General features: G+C 38.4%; 1 protein-coding gene across 1 annotated transcript in view; it reads right to left on the bottom strand.

The window, feature by feature from the left end:
- The window catches only part of CCT8 (chaperonin containing TCP1 subunit 8), a 13648-nt gene extending 4253 nt beyond the window's left edge, over positions 1-9395 (bottom strand). Inside the window, exons 1-10 of the mRNA XM_081079467.1 lie at positions 9222-9395; positions 6841-6931; positions 5868-5947; positions 3981-4130; positions 3357-3537; positions 3181-3242; positions 2081-2218; positions 1007-1185; positions 219-285; positions 57-144 (exon numbers count right to left, since the gene is read on the bottom strand). Coding sequence (XP_080935593.1) covers positions 57-144; positions 219-285; positions 1007-1185; positions 2081-2218; positions 3181-3242; positions 3357-3537; positions 3981-4130; positions 5868-5947; positions 6841-6931; positions 9222-9281 — 1096 coding nt within the window. The 5' untranslated portion in view covers positions 9282-9395. The remainder of the gene's footprint in view (positions 1-56; positions 145-218; positions 286-1006; positions 1186-2080; positions 2219-3180; positions 3243-3356; positions 3538-3980; positions 4131-5867; positions 5948-6840; positions 6932-9221) is intronic.
- Positions 9396-16777: the final 7382 nt, after the last annotated feature.

A 16777-nucleotide genomic window follows, 5' to 3' on the forward strand; every position in this document is an offset into this window, starting at 1 on the left:
AAAAGAAAATGAACACCCACGCTTCTATATAAATATATTGTACAATTACTACATACCATGCTTGAAAACAACCACCTGCGTATCTCCAACTTCTGAAAGGTAAACATTATCACAATGTCCCATTTCTTCCAGAACAGGAGGAGTCTGTAAGAAAGTGACTGTTGTAATAATAATTCAAATAGGTTCAATTATCTTCTAATGTTGTCCAAAATGCATACCAATCTAGGAAGAGCTGTAGCACCAACTGTTTTACATAGTCTTCTGAGATCCCATTTTGAGTTCAGCCTTAAAAAAACAAAACAAAACCAACAATAAAAAGAACATTAAAAAACAGACCTTAAATAGAAGCTTTAGTTCCATCAGATAGAATAAAATGCAAAATTAAATAAGAAATGCTATACTGATCCAGAAGTCACATTTTTTTGAACCCTAAAGGTTCAAGCTCGGATTAGGTCTGGATCGCACTGTGCAGTCCAGACACAGGCATTCATGATATTCTAGAACTGTGAGACTTCAAGTGTCTTTAAGATGTCAACTGTTTATAGTTCTAAAACACCAGGGAAGCCCTGATATGTAGCAAACTTTTGCTTTGGGTAATCATCATGTTATGCAAGGAAGAGAACAGATTTTCTCTGCACATTAGATCGGGTGCTAGGAGAGGTGGCAATGGGTGGATGTCTAATGTGCCTCATAAATGTGGTCATGAGTAATGCTCCCGACCCCACACTGGCGCTGACAGTGTGCACCAGGCTTGTGCTTGGTCTCTGAAACTGTTCCTTTTACCTAGAATGCTTTCCCCTCTCCCTCTTCAAATAACATCTGTTGATTGACCCTTCAGCTCTCAGCTCAAATAGTTTTCTCAGAGGCATTTTCTGCCTCTATCGATTAAGTTCGGTCCTTTTGCTGTGTCTGTTTTTTTAACAGTCTTCATGGTGTGTTGAATTTGTTTCACCACCAAGAAGCCATTTACAATATAGGTTAATAGAATGATGCAGCCCTCTCTTACCTCACCAACATGATGCTGTATTTGTTTGCATAATGAAGAGCCATGTCCGCCACTTTGCCACCTGTGACGATGACATTTGCACCGCTGTCAGCAATGGCTTTGACTTGTGCATCCATAAGATTTTCTTCTCCCTTACTAAAGTTCATCAGTTCTTCAGCAGTCTTTATCAGTACTGTTCCCTAGCGAAACAAGCAAGCACTCTTTTAAAACTATCACTACTTAGAAGTTCAAAGTCACAGGACAGCATCTTACCGAAGAAATAACTTAAAAGATTTGGGAGAAATGCAAATATACCTGTACTATGAAGCAGAATACAAAATCTGTATGAAAATAAACTCAGCTTGCTCCTAGACGCCCCCCACTCCCAAAACCGATGCATTTTCTCCCTGACGAGCACTTTGATGGGAAAGATGGATAAACACCTTAATTTTAGGTATGTCAGGCAGGTGTCCTGGCATGTCTTTTGACAATGTCAACTAGTGCACTAAAACAACAATGCTGTGGTTCTCAACTTTTTCTAAAATGTGGACTAAAGGACCAATGCCCCTACACCCACATCTGTCAAATGTTTAAAACCATCAACAACTCAGATTTCAAGAATCCCAGGGTTGATATAAAAAATGACCTATAAACATAAACTTCAAACTTCATAACATGCATTTTTAGAAACAAACTTATCAATTACAAATTGTATTAGTATATTTCTCCTACAGGATGCTACAGAATCTCAACATTATTTAAAAACAATTTTCATGAAGTGCACAAAAGTACTTGTGTTCCCTTCAGTGAGATTATACTTGGTGAATGTGTAAGTTCTATTAGAAGTCAAGAGCTGTATATTACAATATAAACTATACTGCCACCATGTAGATTCTAGTATTTAGTATTTGAATTAGATATACAAAGAATATAAACCCGATTTTAAATAACAGGCATGATCCTGTAGTTTTCAATAATTATGTACTATTCACTAGACTAAAAGCAAACTCCGCCTCAACTTTAGAATCATAAAACAATCTGAAAGGGCAACCTCACATTTTTACCTTTAATTTTAAAGTTTTGAAGTCTACATACCTTAGTTTCTGTTATCATGCCGTCAAAAGGACAAGAGTACACTGCTATTTTTGCATCTTTGACAGACGTTACATCACCTTCAGTTTCCTTCTTAAAAACCATGCCATGCAATACTGAAGAGGAATGGATACCAGAGCCCTAAGGAGTTGAATGCCAAAACCATCAGTGAGCTCATGAAAACAACATTAGGGCTAAGTTGTTGATTCTGCAATGTACTAAAAATATCCTTTTCTAAATTAAGTAATACACACACCAAAGCAGTGAGTGACTCCTGGGCATGAGTGGCTTGGTGGACATAAAGCACACCAGTCAGCTCAGGGCAGGAATTACTGTGGGAATGAGGTACTGTTGCAGGGCAAGGGAGAGGAGAGGCCCTTCAGTATACTGGGAAGAACTAGACAGAGAATAGTTGCTCTAAGCCACTCATTCACCAAGTACTTGCTGCTGATGTACCAGGAACAGCTGTCAGTATGGGGGACAGAATAGGGAACAAAAGCGAATTTCTGATCTCTTAAGTTTACAATTTTATAGGGAAGGGTCAGAAATAAACAGCATATATACATTTATATCTAAACACACACACCCAGAGCAAATGTACTTATGCAAGCTAAACTAAACCACATTAACGATTATATGCCAATGTGCAAAATAAAACCACTGTAATGACAGGTTTTACTGTATCAAGCATGTAAATTTTTATCAAAAATATACTCTACTTCAATATTAACATTAAACCAATTTTACAGTAGAGCAAAACAACTTGCATCCCATTCAAAACTGCTTTCTAAGCTTATTACTGTAATTCAGCATATTTGAAGAATGCAAAAAATTAATAGTTTATTCATTATTCCCAACCTTCAAGCTGTCATGGAAAAATGGTTAACTACAAGCAGATAATGTCAATACCCTTTAAATTTAAGAGACAGTAGTATTACAACCTAGCAAAATCAAAATGTTATATAAACGATGCTTCAAAAGGTAGGAAATCCTAAGTGTGTACAACCCAGCATAAAATTTAGGTTTACATTAACACAATTTTACCCCCACAACTACTGACCATTAGTGTTATCTACGTAACACTATGCATCTTCTACACTTACCAGAATCTTACAAACTCTGATGTTATCAACATTGAAATGGCCGGAATCAGGAAAAATAGATACTGTTAAGAAAACAAGACATATCAAAAGATATAATGGGACAACAGAGAAAATATCTTAATCACACTGAGCCAGTTTTTTTCGTTTGATCTTTACATTTACTAATATTTACTCACCACATGCTTGAGCGATAAGCTTGGCCAGAAAGACTTCATTACCATATTGTTTACTCATTACGGAGGTAAGAAGTAGAGATGACACTTCATCAACATCGTGAAGATTTTTTGCAGAACCACATACCAAACCAGGGAGAATCTCAAGGGCTTTTCTGCAGGCTATTTCATAACCTTCTATGACCTTACATGTGAAGAGCAAAAACATTTCTTAAAAAGACATAATTCTGACATGATTACTTTGGTAACCCAATGAAAATGAATATTTATTTTCAACATAAAACAACAAAGCCTACTTTCAGAATAACAGTCACAGCAGAGCCTACTAATTAAGAGTGTAGGCTCTGGTGACCAGCCGACTTTGAATCTTTCCTGCCACTAACTAGCTGTAAGATCCTGAGCAAGAGATTTCTAACTTAAGCCTCACTTTCCTCATCTAAAATAAAACGGGACTAATTTTAATAGGCCTCACTCGCAATGCTCTTATAAGGACAGAATGAAATACCGCATGTAAAGTTATGTACCACAATGCCAGCAGAGAGGAAACTGCTCAATGTTAGCTATTATGATAAATGATTGTTATTTCAGTTTGAAGCAATGGGGGATTGTGTGCATATGAACACTTGCCTCTGAAACTGACAGGCCAATTCTCAGAAGCTCTTCAGCTAATTCCAGAAGAGCTCCAGCAAACACCAGAACAAAGTTTGTGCCATCTCCAACCTCTTGCTCTTGCATGTGAGATGCCATCACGATCATTTTCGCAGCAGGATGCTGCACCTGGTAGAGGGGTTTGAATTTAAATAGCAAGTGAAAGCAAACTATACAGTTCATTTCCATTTCTTTTTATATTAACAAACTCCCATCTCCCTGTGGGCCAGGTAACTAACTCCATTCCATCACATTGCTCTATGCTACTTAGTGTGGTCCTACGAAGACAATCCAAGTCCCTCTAGACCCATCGGTACAAATGCATCACTGTAAATGAAAACACTTCAAAGTGCACCTTCTTTTGTTCATCGCCACACACAGCTTCAGAACATTATTTACTAAATCAAAAAAACAAAAAAAAACAACAACTAAATGATTCCAAGCACTAAAACCTACTAGGCATTTTTAAAAAAAGGCTCCAGGAAAGCCAAAATAGTCAATGTAACTTGGTTATGAGTCTCAATTTCTATATGCAGAGGTGCCACAAAAATGTGTACAAATTTTAAGAAAGGAAAAAACTGCATTAATTGTAATAATATATATCAATAACAAAAGATGAACACAAGTCACGTTTGACTTCTGCAGTTACAAGAGGTGCTCAAAGAGGTTACCATCAGCATAATTTTAACAGTTTTTGTCTTCCTTAAAATGTGTATACATTTTTTTGGCAACCTCTGTATATTCTTATTTTCAGTGGTATCAATTGTGTTTTTAAAAAAGAGAAATAAAATGTTTCTTACAAAAAAGTGTATCAAAATTTTAAGTGGGTTTTCCTTAGGATTTAGAAACCTTGTTTTAGAAACCAGCAAGGAGTAACAACTGGTATCAGTGAGAAAACTAAAATGTTGGTACTATAGTTTGATTATGAAGACAGTTTTCCCATAATACTTGGAAAAAACTCCCGAGAACATCAATGTACAACATGACATTCACAATGACACGTCCCTCCATAAATATCTTGTGGAATTTAATTTGTTTTGTTCACTGTATTATTTTAAGACTATACTGTTATCCAAATAGAGAATGTTAACATATCTACAGTTTAAATGGATTAAGTTCTGGTGCTTAAAAGTGAAATTCAGGAAAATTCCCTGAGGTTGAACTTATCCGTCAACTAGAAAGCAGCAAATGAGGAATGACTCTCTCTGTGTTCAGGTGCGAGATCTTCCTCATAATTCTGCTAGCAGTATCTATTTTATAGACTCTATTTAAACATCATAACTATTTTATTTTCACAAAACCAAACAAATATTTTGATTTTTTTTTTAAACCACTGTTTTAAGTACCTGCTATTTCTGTACTATGGAACAACACACTTCAGTGTCACACACTATAGAATGAGACAACACATTCAGTTGTCTATGATTTTTAATTAGCAAATATACTTTTATCACACTAAATCCCTCCATAAATAACTTACTGTAGACTTTCTTGAGTGGCTAAAATGTTAAACCTAAGAGAACTCTATAATTAGAAAAATATGTATAACAAATTTTCAAGTTGGAAAAAGGAAGTCCCTTATTATCCAATCTGAAATGAGGTTTCTTCTATGATAAAATATACTTAATTTTTTTTTTTTAATATATTTTTTTACATTTGTTTTTGCCCTTTTTTGTGTGTGTGTGTGTGTGTGTGTGTGTGTATGTGTGTGTTGAGAGCCCACTGGCCCATGTGGGAATCGAACCGGCAGCCTTCGGAGTTAGGAGCATGGAGCTCCAACCGCCTGAGCCACCGGGCCGGCCCAAAATATACTTAATTTTTGATGTCATCAAAACATTTCTTGGCTTTTTAAAAGAAATAACTTACTTCTAGCTCTCTTAAAATAGTTGCTGCATCATTTGTCACAAACAACTTCTCCAGGTGGTTGATAACCATTTTGTTCATTCCTCAAAAATAACAGAAAAACAAATCCATTACTACTCAAATTCTCCAAATACCCAGGAAAAGCTAGTCAACAAATACAAATTTGTATGCACTTCTTAAAGTAACGTTGGAAGAACTCAACACACATTATCTATTAAGATTATCTCACTAACTCATGGCTCTCCCTGATTGCATGCCCTGTTATTTCTTTCCTTTCTAATCTCCTATGTTTACCGTTTCCCCGAAAATAAGACACAGCCGGACAATCAGCTCTAATGCGTCTTTTGGAGCAAAAATTAATACAAGACCCGGTTTCACATTATATTATTTAAAACATATTATTATTCAGGTTTTACATTACGGTAAAATAAGACCAGGTCTCATATTAATTTTTGTTCCAAAAGATGCATTAGAGCTGATTGTCCGGCTAGGTCTTATTTTCGGGGAAACACGGTACTAGGGAGGATGTCAAAGTTGTCTTTGTTGTTCAATAAATACGAATTATATTAACATGTACAAAGAGCAAAATAATTTACCTAAAAACATAGTTTTTGCTTACTCCATAAATCTGTATCAATTATATTTAACAGATGGTAAGAGGCAAGAGAGAATTTTCTCCCTTAAATCATGTCACTTTATACAAAAGAACTGTTTGGCATTGAACATTAGGTACCGTCTCGATGGTGAAAGAATCATAAAGTAACATTTGGATTCTTATTTTTCTAAAGATATCTGAATTGCTGATTAAAAACTGGAAGCACTGTACTGGTGTCATTGAACTATGAAATAACCTTCAAAGCCATACTACATGATGGCTAAAATTCAATTTATATATAATGTTCTCACTGTAAGTTTGAAAGAGCTAGTACATGAAATTCTACTACTGTAACCTTTAAAAGATTAATTTAGAAATTACCATTTGGTCCATATGCTGTACGAGTTGTCTGGGCAAGCTCCTTGCAAGCCTGTATGTTCCTGTACACAGCCTCTTCTAATCCTGAAAAATGCTGTAAAAGAACTTCTGATTAGACGGGACAGTGAAACACAGTAATTTTCTTCATCTGTAAAACAGGGGTATAAGAGTACCTATCTCACAGGACTGTTGAGATAATCAAGTAAGATTTGTGTATGTAAAGCATGGTGCTTGGTATTCATAAATGATCCATAAATTTGCCCTCTAGTTTAATGAACAAAGCATGACATTTTTACGGACCACCAGTACTTACCTACACATTCAAACATAATGCCTGTAATTTTTTTTTTTTTTAATGTAGTGAAAAGTGCTAAGATTGATCAGAGAAAGCATGTGATTTATTTCAGGTAAAAATACCTTTTATCAGTACTTTCTGACTAAAAGTTGCAATGTGGTATGAACACTTTTCTAATTGTGTTAGAGCCTGAATATTATAAAACTAACAGTTCTACGTTCACAGGGAATTCCCATTTAACGTGCCTGTCCCCCAAATGTTTAGGGACTAAAGTATAGAGACCTGAATGGCAACATAATTCCAATGTGTACATATTGAAAAAAATTGATGAATCGCTCACAGTACTAAAATTCTCAAGTTTCATATTGGACGTCTTTTAGACGTGATTTACTTGTGACCTCAGATAGGTTTCACGAGCCTACTGTTCATGGGACCCTTTTTCTAGAGCTGCTTTGCCTAACATAGTGGCATTAGGCACACGGTTATTTCAATTTTATGTAATTAAAATTAAAAATTCAGTTTCTCAATTGCACTAGCTACAGTTCCAAGTGCCCAGTGGCTACATGTTGGCTAGTGGACACCATACTGGGCAATGCAGACATCCGTTTCCATCATCGCAGAAAGTTCTGTCAGACAATACTGTTCCAGAGCATAAGGTGTGGCTTTTATTACATTCACAAAACTGACTGTGATCCCAACAAGTTTAATAATCACTCCTTTAGAAGGAAGGGGTGGACTCGTAGAGTAGCATTCAGTCTGACCCCCTGCCTTGCACTCTTGCTTCTTCCCCAGCTCACCCCCATTCTCGGAGGAACGACCATCTCTGATTAGAAATCAGACCCCACCCAAGCCTTCCATGATTTCCCATTAACTGTCAGGATAAATCACAAATCCTTCCGCAGGGCTACAAGGCCCGACACGACACGTCCGGCTCTTAGCTACAGCTCCTCGAAAGTCACCTCTTACTCTTCTTGCCTTCCCTTGGTAAAGCTTCAGCCCCAACACTTTTCTCACTGTCTTAACAGCTCAAACTCATTCCATCCTCAAGGTCCTTGTACTCACTGGTCCCTGGGCCTGGGACACTTTCCCTTTTAATCTTGGCAGGTTCCTTTTGTCACTCGGCACTGACCTAAGAGTTCTTTCATGAACACCTTGTTTAACTGCCCCAGCTACCCAGACTCAGCTTGTTTCGGTGGCAGACTCTGCTACTTCCTGTCATTTTCTACGCCAGTGCCGTTTATATTCTTTATCGTTATTTGGAATTATCCTTTTTGCTTCATCACCCGTTATTTCTGCCTCAGAATAAAGACTACGAAATTTTCAGCCTTTTCCAATAAAGTAAGCAGTAGGTGGTGCAGTTTGCAGCAGAGCGCTTTCATCAACGTTTCCATTAAACCCTAATATTTAACGCCAAAGTGCGTCCTGCCCACCAGACACCAGTTCCCTAAAACTGTTACCTAAAATTGAACCACGCTGACCTGTATTTCCTTAATTAAACACAGGAAACGTGGAGGACAAAAAAAAAAAAAAAAAAAGACCACTATTGGAACAGGCCAGGAGACAAATGTATCAGCAATGCATTAACATGTTTTTAAGAAAATCATGCTCTTTACATTACCTCCAAGGTCTGGCCACAAAACAAAGCAGTTTTATCTGGGCCAGGGTGTCACTTACCCTGTGGATTCCACCGGCAAGTCTGCGAGTTACACCTTGAAGGTGCCGCCTTCCGGTCCCGGGCGAGGAAAGCAAGTCCTCCGGGGCTAAGCTTCACACAAGGAAGCGAACCTCAGTCTGGCCCGGGGCCCACGCGCGCTGTCCCCCTGTCCTACTCGAGCGGCACTACTTTGACGACGTGAGTGAGGAGCCCGGTTTCTCAGAGGGCTCTTCTCGAGGAGGAGCCCCCACGAACCGGCCCTTGTTCCTCTCCTCTCCTCCCGCAGGATGGAGCGTCCGATCCGCCCCGTCTTACGGATGGAGGCCCAACGCACGTTTTAGGCTTGCCCAGCTAGTTAACGGAGGAAGCGAGTCCTGCGGCCTCCTCCCTAACCCGCCTCTCTTCCACCTTCCTCCCCCTTCCTCCGTTCCTCACCTTCGCGCCATCCTTGAGCATCTGGGCAAAGCCCGGGGCCTTGGGGACATGAAGCGCCATGACTAGAAAGCAGGGAGCCCTATCACACGCCGGACCGCAAGATCCCAGAAGCAGCGAGGGGCACGCACAGCCTCCTGGGAACGCAGCGTGCCGTGACCTCACGCTCCTCCTTTCTCTCCTGCTGGACCCGCCCCTTTCCCGGCTGCCTCGCGAGATACAGGGGTTCCCGCAGCCAGAACTGAATTGACGATCCTCGATCAGGTCGATCGATCGAACCGATCGTAGAGCGCGCTTTCTGTCTTCGAGTCTACGCATGCGCAGGCGGCCCAGGTTGGTGAGGCTCGTTCCCGACTGTCCCCACTGTCGAGACTCCGGGGTTGGGACGTTATACTTGTGCCATTTCTGACCTGGAAGCCTCGCCTTCCTCCTAATATTAATTTTCAGATAATCCGAAATTTAAACTTGAGGACGAAACAATTGGTGAATCCGTAATCTTCCAGACCCCCCCATAACATGAGGGCAGGTGTTTCCTTTTATCCCGAAACAGAGCATCTGCCCTCATCCGCAAAAATCTATCGTTGGGCGTCTGCTGTCTTGGTCATATTAGTAAGAAGTGCTGGGGACGTGAGAGTAATAATTAGTCTGTGAGGATAACTACACACTGAGTGCTCCTATGGGCCAGGCTCTGTGTTGTTTGTTTTCCACGCGGTATCGTCGCTCATGGCCAACCTTACGAGTTAACTCTTGTTTTCTCCATTTCATACGGAATTTCATTCTCCATTTCAAGCGGAAACAAGTTTATAAATGATAATTTGTCCAGCTTCACAGAGTTAGTAATGTCAAAGCTAGGATGCCTACCCAGATCAGACTGACTACAGAATGCACATTTTTAACCAATATCTTCCTTTTTTTCCTGCTTTTGCCTTGAAATACAAATCCCTTTTATTCTTCCAGAATCTCAAAACTTGAGCGGTGTGTCTTCCCACATCAACACATGGCGGATTTCAAAATGACTGAATGGTAATGGAGTATTTTAAAGAACTAGATCACAGTGTGAAAGTAATCCCCTCTTGTGGAAAAGGCAGAAAACGTGAAGCCGAACGTGTCGGCTCGGCTTCGGTTCTTCGACGTGAACAGTACAAATTACTCTTTTCTTTCAATTGGGACAGATTTTGTGTGCCTTGGGGAATAGTCACGTGTCATGGCTAGCATCAGTTATAACTTTTCCCACTTTTTTTCTCAAAAAATACGTAATTATTAAAATAAAAAAGTGCTTTTTTTGCCACCTCAAATGGTATGTGAACCCCCTGTTGGGAAGCATTCAAAGAAATCAGCGGTTCTCAAAGTGCTTTGGGGACCTGTGAAGTGTGCTAAGACCTCAGGGTCCTCCAGGACCAAACTATGTTCATAATAATGCTGGGACATTTGTTCTCTCATTGTTTCAGTGGCAAATGTGCCAGAGGTCACGGAATGTGTGTGACTAAAACAGTTTGCATGTGAAAGCCATGAGAAATGAGTTATCTTCTGTTAAACCAGATAAGAGATTTGCAAAAATGTAAAACAATGCCACTCTTCTCTTTTTTTTTTTTTTTTTTGAAAGAGGGTTATTTTAAAGTATGTCATGTGATGAGTTTATTACTGTTATTTTTTAAATTAATATTAAAAATGTCAGTTTTGGTTTATAAAACAATATTGGTAACCATAACCCTCATTAATAAAAGCTATTGAGAATATCAATAATTTTGAAGAGTAGAGGAGTCTTAAGACTGAGAAATGATAGAACCACTGCAATAGGTCAATCTTGAACAATGATAGAACAACTGAAGATTTTTCTCATGATTAGCCAAGAAAACGTATGTACCTGACTTAAAGAGAGTGTTACTTATGACCCAAAATAAAACTGAAAGGGGTTAAAAATTACACCTGATGAAATTTAATTAAAACTGACCAAGGAATCAAATTTTGATAAAGACCGTGGAAATTTAAACTTGAGGACGAAACAATTGGTGAATAAAATTTCCATGGAAAGTTTATAATAAAACATGGATCTTACAGTTAATTTTAATAAATTAAAAAGGAAATGGAAAGAATTGAAATCAATTAAAACCTGTATGGTAATTCATCAAGAAATTGAATTGATTTAACTGCCAAGAAGAATGATTTTTAGATGAAAATTCATTAATTTTGTATTGCTTGGGTTAAGCTGTATTCATAGTTATAGAATCAGAGGGTAAAATTTCCACTGGATCCAAATAATAGGCCAAATAATCTTTGCCCAAAAGATAAAATAAACACAAATCCTTAATGTGGCTTCGAGGCCTAGGTTTGGTCCCTGCTTATCTCCCAAGTGCCTTCTCCTTGGCCTTCCAGTCTGTCTTCTGCTCACAATAGCCTGAATACTCATCCTGTCTGTTTCACCTCTTCCATATCAGGGCCTCTGCCTCTGCCTTCTCTCTACCTAGAATGCGCTCCCACTCCCTTTCGGCTGAGTTAATTCTACTTCAGTAAAAAGACCCTTTTGTTAGAAAGCCTTCGATGGTTCCTAAGACATTCCCTGTTAGTCATTGTCATAACTTCTCCTTTATAGCACTGATCACAGTGGTAATGACAAAATTATAATGTCAGCTGCTGGGCATGGCATGGAGGAGAGTCTCAATAAATAATTGTAGAATGAACAAGTGGATGATGAAATGGGTGTCCAGAAGAGGACACCAAAGAATTGGGAGGTGTGGTCTCTGTTCGTCTCATCCAGATGTACATGCTCTAAAACCAGAGAATATTACAAAGTAATCAAAAGGGTTTGACAGGGCGTTTGCAAAAGACCAAGGAGACTAGTTTTCTGCTATTTTGATTCAAGAGCCCAGGACTCTCATATTAGGTGCCAACTGAAAACATGGCCATTAGCTGTTTCCTGGAGTGAGGGTGCCTGCCCCTCAGCTCCCTATATTAAGGAGGAACTCCGCTCTCACCCTGGGTGGGGATGTCTAAGCCATCAGGACTTTGATAACCAGTCATCATTTATTTCTAGTGACTTTGTTTCTATTTTTCCTCTTTCTTTTTTTTTTGCCACTGTACTTCAGAATTTTTTTTAATGTTTTGGCCTTGTCTGTGTGTTTTAAATTTTTTGGTATTCTTATTTAATTTTACGGACTCCCATTAAATCTTTAATCTTCTGGCTTTTCTTCCCTTCCCTCCCCCCAATTTGTATTATTGATTTCATATTACTATATCATCTATTTTCACTATTTTTCCATCAAATTTGATTCTTTTTATTTGGTTTTGGATTTTATGACTCACTTTGTGTCGGCTTCTTATTTTACTTCAATTTCTTTTTTGTGTGTGAAAATCTCAATTTTTCTTTATAAATATAATTTTTTAAAAAAAATGTAACCACATTTCTTGGGGCTTAAGAGAACTCCTGTTTCCCTCTCTGAGTTTGGAAACAATTACATGGGAATCAAGCAACTGGGATTCAGAATATCACACGTTGGAGGACGTGGCTTAGTGCAAAGCCCAAACATGCTTGTGATTGCTGCTTTGCACTCAATTGGAGTAGAAAAGAAGAAAAGAGGTCATTAGGCTTTAAATGGGTTGACTCTGTTAATCTGGAAATAAATAGCCCAAATGAGAGGCAACTAACATTTATTTGGGATCAAAAATAATTGCAATGAGGGAAGCACAGATTCAGGTAGAAACCCAAAGAGTGTCCCAACACAGGGTGAAGGCAGAGGGTTTCCATGAGAAAAGGAAGGGGATAATTACATGAATAGAAAAAGAAATTTCTATTGGTGGTAACAAGCTGAGTTCCTCTTTAGCTGTACATGGCTGGTTACCAGTTTATCTTCAGAAAGAGACTCCGTGATCAGTCCTTGTGGTCAAGTGTCTGTTTTCCTGTTGTTTTTGTAAGCAGTTGTTTGTAAGACAATGTTGATTTGGCTCAGTTCAAAGGTTATTTTGCCCAGTTCAAATATTCCCAAGTTTCAAGAAACAAGACGTGCAATATAGGCTGAGTGCATATAGGCAGATGCAGTATTTGCTGATGTCACTCGTGCCATGACCAGTATGTCTAGTCTCGATTTTTGGTTGTTTAGCTGGAGGTTTCTCCCCTTCCATTAAGAAGATTCCTCTACTAACATGGCGTAGTTGTGGCCTTAAGATAATGTTCTTACACTCCCTTACTTTAAAAACTTCAAGCAAACTGACATGTATCCATTCTGACTATATTAATCATTTGAGTGCAGGAGGCCTTAAATCTAAGATGTTTGGTCCCTCTTTTTTGGAGGCTGAGAAGTCTAAAATCAAGGTGCCAACAAGGTCAGTTTCATTATGAGGCCTCTTATCTTGACTTGGAGGCAGCCACCATCCTGCTGTGTGCAAGATCTCTGATGTAGCATGATGAAATTTCATGCTGTCCTGCTCCATCCTGCCTGGGACGTGAACCATCCCTTTGTCCAGAGTCTCCACATTGTAGACACTCCCCACCCATTAGTCACTTAGTCTCAGTTATCAGATCTATTGTCCCAGTATCACAGTGTTTGTGTTCAAGTAACCCTTATGGTAGCCTAATGCTACATCACAATGCCCATGTCATTTACTTCATCTTATCACATAGGTATTGTATCATCTCACATCACAAGAAGGATGAGTACAGTATAACAAGATATTTTGAGTTAGGGGCCACATTTACATAACTTATTACAGTATATTTTAGAATTGTTCTATTTTATTATCAGTTATTGTTGTTAATCTCTTACAGTGCCTAATTTATAAATTAAACTTTATTGTAGGTATGTATGTATGTGTGCATGTATGTATGCATGTATAGGCACATACAATATATATAAGGTTCAGTGCTAGCCATAGTTTCAGACATCCACTTGGGGTCTTGGAACACATCCACTGTGGACAAGGACAGGGGGTGGGGGCTGCTGTATAGCATCTGCATATTAACACCAGCGAAGATCTGGGTTTGGAAGAACGGTCTCCTGATCAATTAGGTAATTATTTCAAGATGAGTAAAACAGGGATGTTTTGACTACCCCTTTTCTTTTTATTTGTTTCTTAATATTCGGTATTACTTTTGGATGAGCTAATTCAATCCCTCCCTACTCCCGCCGAGAGCAAAAATAGTAAGTTTTATTTACTAATATTATCAAGCTCTAGGAATGACTTTACCGGCTCTTTGTCCTATTTTCTAATATTACATAAAGAAATGGCTTAAATGTAGACAGTGGAGCCGTTAGCAAATGCTGTGTCAACATTCACAAACCACTTCAAAATTCAGTGGCTTTAAACGACAACCACTTATTAGTATTTCTCATAAGCCTAGGGCTGGTTGGGCACTTTGGCTGATCTGGCCAAGCTTTGCTCTATTAGGCAGGAATTGCTTAAGTATCTGCAGTTAGCTGGTGGGTAGGCTGGGCGCCTCACATGGTCTCATCCTCCAGCAGGCTACTTGGTTTGGTCCTCATGGCAGTGGGGGATTCCAAGAGAGCAAGCAGAAATGTGCAAGGACCTTGTCAAATTTGCTACTATCCTCTTGGCCAAAGCAGGTCACGTGGCCAAGCCCAGAATCAGTGTGGTATGTATCAGAGTGCAGTATCAAAAACTGTACAGGAAAAAGGAAGCATGAAAAGGAAGGACAACAGTGCGGTCAATCCACCATAGCCACTCAAACCCCAATCTCCTTTGGCAAGAGTTGTCCAATATTCATTTGCTTTGTATTCAACAGTTTCACTCAGCAAGTTATCTTAGGAAAATGTTGGGACCAATTGACCTTATAGGATTCATTAGAAAGCAATATTAAATTAAATTAAAATTTTCTTTTGGTGTTTTGCTGAGGTTTGTTTGTTTTTGTTGAGCTAGAGTGAGTGACTGGTAATATCTATATTGAAAAGATTCAGGCTAAAAATCAATGTAGTCATTTTTTCTGTTGTAGAGCTTTGGTGTTTCCTCCATTTATATTTGGAAATGAATTCAGAAATTTTTGGAAGGCACAATATTGGTCCTTTTTAAAAGGTATTTAGGTGTTTACCCTGGTCAATTTTCTCTGCCTTATTCTACTACACAGAATATCTGCACCCTGTATTCTAGTTTGAGAATATAACTGTTAACCATCTTTTATCCAATCTTAATCAAAAGCCTAACTGAAAAAGTGTATGTTTGAGGGAAATGCCCTGTATGCCATAGAGTACACTCTCATTTGGGTAAGTGGTTATCAAGCCAGACCATCGGTGTTGTAGTTCTTTGGAGAACAGAGTTTGACCGATTGTATTTTGGTATCATGCCATTATCTTATAACAGGATAGTGAAAGAAACAGCCAGATATGATGGGCTGTAGTCTCTACTCTAGGCCTGTTTTTGTGGATGTCAAGCATTTCATTGCATGGTATCTTTTTTATAGGACATGTGGGGAACCCTTATCCCCTCATTCAACCATTTAAAGAAAAATGTTATGACCCCTATAATCTTACAACCTTTTTGTTTCTCTCTTAAACTTCTAGAAACTTTGAGCCAAATGTGTAGTCCAGCTCTACCAAATATATAGGACTATAGTGTGACATTTCTATATATTACTCACTATTTGGTTTTATTATTTTCTTGTTTCATATTTTTCCTGGACTATCTCAAAAAAATCCTTATTGATTTTATTTGTTTTTATAAGCCATATCAAATCCTTTGGAATGAGGTGGGGGTATAAATATGTTTTTTAAAATGCTAGTTTATAAATTTACAGATGGTTTGGGGATAATTAAAACAGTTAGAAGCCCCTTTTTTCATAAATTTAGGAAGAGGAATTTGCAATTTTTTCTAGAAACACAATCACTGTAAGTAGCACAGCAAGCTGTAGACTGTCTTACATCATTGTACATTGATTTCGTTAAAAACAATGAGGAGACTAGAGGATCATTGCAGATGTTTTCTTCCTTAAGTTAGACATACTAATTGATTTGTGTAAGATGGTCCCTGATTTCTTTTAGGTACTCAGCCCATGAGCCAGTACTTATTTTTGTGGTTGGATTAGTAAAGATGCTTGGTGGTTCAAGGGCTTATCAGCCATCGTCATTCTCACTGGTCCTATTCTTAATTTTCAGCTATTTTTATTACAATGATTTCCACTAGGATTTTCATTAGGGTCAGTCATTAGTCTCAGGGGAATAAAATTAAGGGAGGATCTATTTATGTAGTGGTTGGCTAGAGCAATTACATTTTCTCATTGCTATTTGATTTAGCTGTTTTCTGTTTCTTAATAGATGTTCAGTCTTCTGACTATGCCCAGTTGGACCACTGAGGTGAAAGTTGCATCACCTCAGGGATCCTGGAGAAGAAAAAGGGTAATGGCTGTGAAAAATCCCCCTGAAAGATCTTTTTACCCCCTTACAGGGATTTTTGACAACTTAGGAAAACATAGCCTACATATACATACATACATAACAACAGCTTTCCGAGATGAATAAGAAAGTTTATTTAGAAATAAGAGATACAAGGGAATATGTTTAGAAAAATGTAATAATACAGTCACTTGTCTCAAGATGACTCTCAAACTGCCAAAAAAA

The sequence above is a fragment of the Rhinolophus hipposideros genome (assembly GCF_964194185.1).
Source record: "Rhinolophus hipposideros genome assembly, chromosome: 2".
In the NCBI taxonomy this organism is placed as follows: Eukaryota; Metazoa; Chordata; class Mammalia; order Chiroptera; family Rhinolophidae; genus Rhinolophus; species Rhinolophus hipposideros.